General features: G+C 35.2%; 1 protein-coding gene across 1 annotated transcript; it reads left to right on the top strand.

The window, feature by feature from the left end:
• The first annotated feature begins 2,309 nt into the window (after positions 1-2,309).
• Positions 2,310-3,153, top strand: LOC131656355 (agamous-like MADS-box protein AGL80). Its single transcript, XM_058926090.1, has one exon. The coding sequence runs from the start codon at positions 2,329-2,331 to the stop codon at positions 2,971-2,973; it is 645 nt and encodes a 214-aa protein (XP_058782073.1). The 5' UTR covers positions 2,310-2,328; the 3' UTR covers positions 2,974-3,153.
• The last annotated feature ends 2,029 nt before the right edge of the window (positions 3,154-5,182 follow it).

Genomic DNA, 5,182 nt, shown 5'->3' with positions numbered 1-5,182 from the left:
GCAAAGCCATACATGGAAGCGTGAAAAAATGCAATCATTACCATCATTTCCCAGACTGTTGGAATACTCAATGACATAATGGCGTTTCCATTAAGCCACCACGCGTCATAAATGGCTTGACTCTTCATTCTTCAAAGAGAAACCTTTCGTATTCATAAGGGACGAAATCAAATGAAGCGTTTCTTAAGACTTAAGTTTTTAAACATCTCCTCGACGGGAATAATCCTATGATCCACGCGAGCACAATCTCCGCCTCCTCTGTTTAAGCCATCCTACGCTCCACGCGAGCAAAATCTCCGCCTCCTCGGAGAAAGCCATTCTTCGCTCTACGCAAACGCAATCTCCTTCTCCTCGGCAGAAGCTACTCTCCGCCTTACGTGAGCAATAGCCTTTGTCTTCTCGATAGCAAGAGCTTAACCCCAAAATACAAACCGCGCTGAAGAGCCAGTTTCCCGACATGATGCAGAAGGCTTTGCAACGAGCACCAAAGAGCTTACCCAACACTTAGGGGCGCGTGCATGTATTCGACGATTTCCCCGGTTCAAAGTCATTGCCTCTAATAGAAACAATGACTTGGGGGGCTCTTGTTCTGGACTGGGCCGAGCAAGCTCAATCATTAGTCCACAAACAAGTAGGCCCAAAACGCGCTCAAGGCCCAATTGCCATCCCTTTCCTTGCTGACTGTTATGGCTTCATCCCACGTGTTGCACGAAGAACATGTGGTCAAACCACTAGCGTGAAATCTGATCAACCTCCTTTCCTTACAGTTTCTTCTTTCTAGGCCTCCCACAAATCCAACTCGAGGGAGGAAATCTTGGCCCAACGTGGGAGTTATAAATACCCTCTTTCACTAGAGGGTCGGGTATTCAATATTAATCACTCTCATACCTTACCTTTCTACTTGCTCTCCTTGCTCATACTCTTACTTTAACATTGGAGTACCTTGTAGGCAGGGCTGGTCCCGACTTTTTAGAGGCCAAGGGCAAACCAAAATATGGGCGTCTAACAAAAAACTTACTTATTACTCGCCTCCAAAATGAAAAAAAATTCCGAAGACAAGATAAAAAATATGAAGTCTTGGTTGTTTCTACAACAAAAATATAAATGAGTTAATTGTATCATAAACTTATAAATATTTAAGGGTTAATAGTAGTTTACCCCCTGTAATATGAGTGTGTTTCGATTTATCCCCCACTGTTGTCAAAGACAGGTTTTTGCAACGGTTTTTTTGAAAAAACCGTTGCCAAAAGATAGGGAGGGGAAAAAAGCAAAATTCGCTAACATTACAGGGGTGAACTACTATTAACCCAATATTTAATTATAACATATAAATAATCTCTAAAATTTATACTAAAATATAAAGAATAATAATTAAAAATAAAATTTGTTTAAAATTTAAATTAATTATATATAAATTATTTTATAATTAAAATCTGAGAATTTTATAATTAGGTGGCACTTTATCTCTACCTCCATGTTTATTTATGGGACTGCAATGGATGAAACTAGTGCTCTTATATGAAACTAGTGCTACAGTAAAAAAAATGATAATTAAAATTATTGAACGAGCTGAGTATCGGAATGAACACATTAAGTTTACAATACTAAGAGTTACCCACTAAGATACAAACAAGGATATATTTAAATGTTTCGTTAATATTTATAGATTTTATTATCTCAGTATTTTAATTTATTAAAAATTGAGGCCTTAATTATTTTGATGCTCTAGGCTGTGAGTCTGTTTGTCTGGATCTAGGACCAGCCCTGCTTGCAGATGCACTTTCCAGTTCGCAGAAGATCACAGTTCCAAACCCTGACGATCTATTCTGATCAGGTACGATCATGTTGTAATGAAACAAATCAAATATTTATAAAAATTTGAGAAAAAAGTTTACGGTTAAGATGACTAGTAGAATGCACGTGTCTTTTTTTAATTGGTGGCATACAAATAAGGTAATTTACCCACAATGTTTAAATGGTAAATCTAGGCCAACAACTAACCACGTACGTGCATGAATGTATAGATTACGATTCATGAATCATATAATTTAAGGTACCATAATTGAAATATTGCAAATGTTGAAAAAAGTAAATATCATTAAAGCTTTCATTTTAAATATTAACGTAGATGGAATAAAAATAGAGAGACATTTTACCGTTAAAGAATGCCAGTTGGAAAACTATTCACACATATACATGCACCTAACCACGTACGTATATCGAATTTGGTCTCTATATATACAACGCATTATTCACAAAACGAAAATCACATCTATCAACTTTTCTTCTTTTTCTTTGTAGATTTTCATCTTATTCTCGTCAAAAACAATGACTAGGAAGAAGGTGAAACTTGCTTTCATTGAGAACAATACCGCAAGGAAGGTAGCATACAAGAAAAGAAACAAGAGTTTATTGAAGAAGGTCGATGAAATATCAACACTTTGTGGTATCGAGGCTTGTGCGATTATTTATGGCCCATACGATCCTCAACCTGAGATCTGGCCATCACCATCGGGAGTTGAAAAGGTGCTTTCGAAGTTCAAGACAGCACCGGAGTTTGACCAAAGCAGAAGGATGGTGGATCAAGAGAGTTTTCTGAAACAAAGAATTTCCAAGGCTGAAAAGCAACTGAAAAGGCAATGGGCAGATAACAAAGAGATTGAAACAACCATGCTGATGTTTCAATGTCTCAATGCTGGGAATGTCGTGCAGAACAATATGTCGATGGGTGATTTGAATGAACTTTCTCGCATGATTAATCATAATTTGAGGAAGATTGGTAGAAGGATTGAATCAGTTGATAGTGAAAATATTAATCAACAAAATCCAATCGAAAGTCAAGTCATGGCTGCTCAAAGCGAAGTCCAACTCCCTATGGCACCGCCACCACCACTACTACCACCCCCGCCGCCACCACCAACCGTACCTGATAATGATGATATTGAAATGATGAGTAGGTTGGGATGGCTATGAATAATGATATCATTCAAAAGCAGTTGTTTATGGACTTGATGATGCATATCCTTTGAGGTGGATATGACGACTTTACTCCAAAATTTTAATTATATGATGATTTATATTTTTGGTTTTTTTTTTTGTATGTGAAGATACAATCATTGGTCTTCATAGTGTAATTTTCACTTGTTTTATGTATTGGTGTTTGATTGAGTAAAGAGTCTATTGTGTGTGTTTTCAATACTTTTTGCAGTATTCTTAGCCTTGACAATTATTAACTATTACATTTATCTATAAAAATAGTGTTTTATCTCATGTTATAAATCTGGTGACGAAAGGTAAGGATCATAGAAAAAAATGAATTAATAAAAGATAACCAACCAACAATGGATAGTTGGGACTTGGTCTTGAATGAAGAAGTGTCTTTTAACCTCCACTTTTTTTTTTCCAATAAGTAATGCTTCATTAAACTCACTCAAGAATACAAGAAGTAATTCGAAACGGAGAAACCAACAAAAAAACACCTTAGCTCTTTAAACATCTAAGAGACAAGATATTTCATATTTCAAATGTAAAAATTACAAGACACAATGGAAATATTAACGGTACTAAACCATATCCACGAATAGGAAACTATGGCGGTATAACAATCATCAAAATGTTTCACATTACCGCCATCCAAATCATCATCCCTAATGTTAACTTTTCTTCTTTATCCCTAATCTTCCCAAAGCTCGACCAATAATTCCTCAATTCCTCCGCTGTTAACTCCTTCACTTCCCCTAACCATTTAACGATCTTATCCCATATCCTATTAGTGATTGAACAAGAGTCAAACAAATGAGTTATGGTCTCTTCTTCTCCACAAAAGGGACAACAAGAATCCTGCAAGTTAATTATGATATTCCTTCGTCGGAGTTGTTCCCAGGTAGGTGGAACACCCGTATTTAATTAAATATTTTAATTAAATATATCTGAATATTTTTTGATGAATTGTTAAAGATGTTGATTAAATTGTAAATCGGTAAATTAATCGGGAGAAATTGATATTAGAAATAATATTAATTCTAGTGAATTATTAATTAGATTAATTTCATTAAGTGTAGGAGGGTGAAATAGTGAGTTGGGAGGTGGTAATCATTAAGCCCAATAGACTAATAATAATAATAATAATAATAATAATAATAATAATAATAATAATAATAATAATAATAATAATAATAATAATAATAATAATAATAATAATAATAAGTGGGTTTTATATTATAAATAAGGGAAGGTTATAAAATAGGAAATAGTGGTATCAGTTGAAGAAAAAGTGGGAAAAATAGGGCTACGAGGGTTTGCTGCTAGGAGACGTTGCTGCAGAAAATTTCACCAAACTTGCGAGCTCCCTTCGATGCAATCAGGTAAGGGGTGAGGTTCGGATGTTCTAATCGAATTTATGATGGGTAGCATGTAGGATCTTAAGATTTATAAATTATGCTTATGTGTTGAAGTTGTGATCTGATACATTGGTTAATCGATCTCTGTTAATAATGTTGTTATGGATGATATTGCTGTGATTTGTATGTGTATCTGCTATCAGATAAATTTTATTATTGTCTATTATTGTGTGTGTTCCAAATCCTGAGACCGTGAATGAAAAATAGCAGTAGGAGCTTAGTTGCAGAAAAAAAAAAGAAGAAAAATAGGAGACGGGGGTCCCTTGGTCAGGGTGGGCGCCTCTGTGTTAAAAAAAGGAAAAAGTGGGGGTGGGGGCCCCTTGGTCAGGGTGGGCGTCCCCTGTGTTAAAAGAAAAAGAAAAAGAAAATGAGTGCATATAATGGGGGTGGGTACCCTGGGATTTGGAGTGGGTGTCCCACCTGTTTCATTCCTTCTGTGTACGTAATTGTGTGGTGTAGCTAAATAGTGTGCCTTAAGTTACTTAATTACTGTACCTACGATAATTAAATATGGTCTTTTAGTTAACTGTTTAGGAAAATGAAAATGAATTAGTGCAAAGAAGGAAAACTAACTGATTTTTAAGCAGTAACAGTAGACTAAAATTGGACTGAACTGATAACTGGCAGAATAATTAATATAGCATAACCAAAGAAAAATTTGACAGAGTAAATATTGGAAAATGAATTATCAGCAAGAATACATTTTGTTGGTATTATTAGTAATATAGCAGAAGGTAGAAATAGTGTCGATTAAACCGGTTAGTAGAATAATGAAAATTAAG

The sequence above is a fragment of the Vicia villosa genome, linkage group LG3 (genome assembly GCF_029867415.1).
Source record: "Vicia villosa cultivar HV-30 ecotype Madison, WI linkage group LG3, Vvil1.0, whole genome shotgun sequence".
NCBI lineage: Eukaryota > Viridiplantae > Streptophyta > Magnoliopsida > Fabales > Fabaceae > Vicia > Vicia villosa.
The sequence above is the reverse complement of the archived record's forward strand: the minus strand, read 5'-3'. Positions and strand labels throughout refer to the sequence as shown.

Bases quoted from the DNA above. Each gene is read 5' to 3' on its own strand.
- LOC131656355 (XM_058926090.1), top strand. From the start codon at position 2,329: ATGACTAGGAAGAAGGTGAAACTTGCTTTCATTGAGAACAATACCGCA.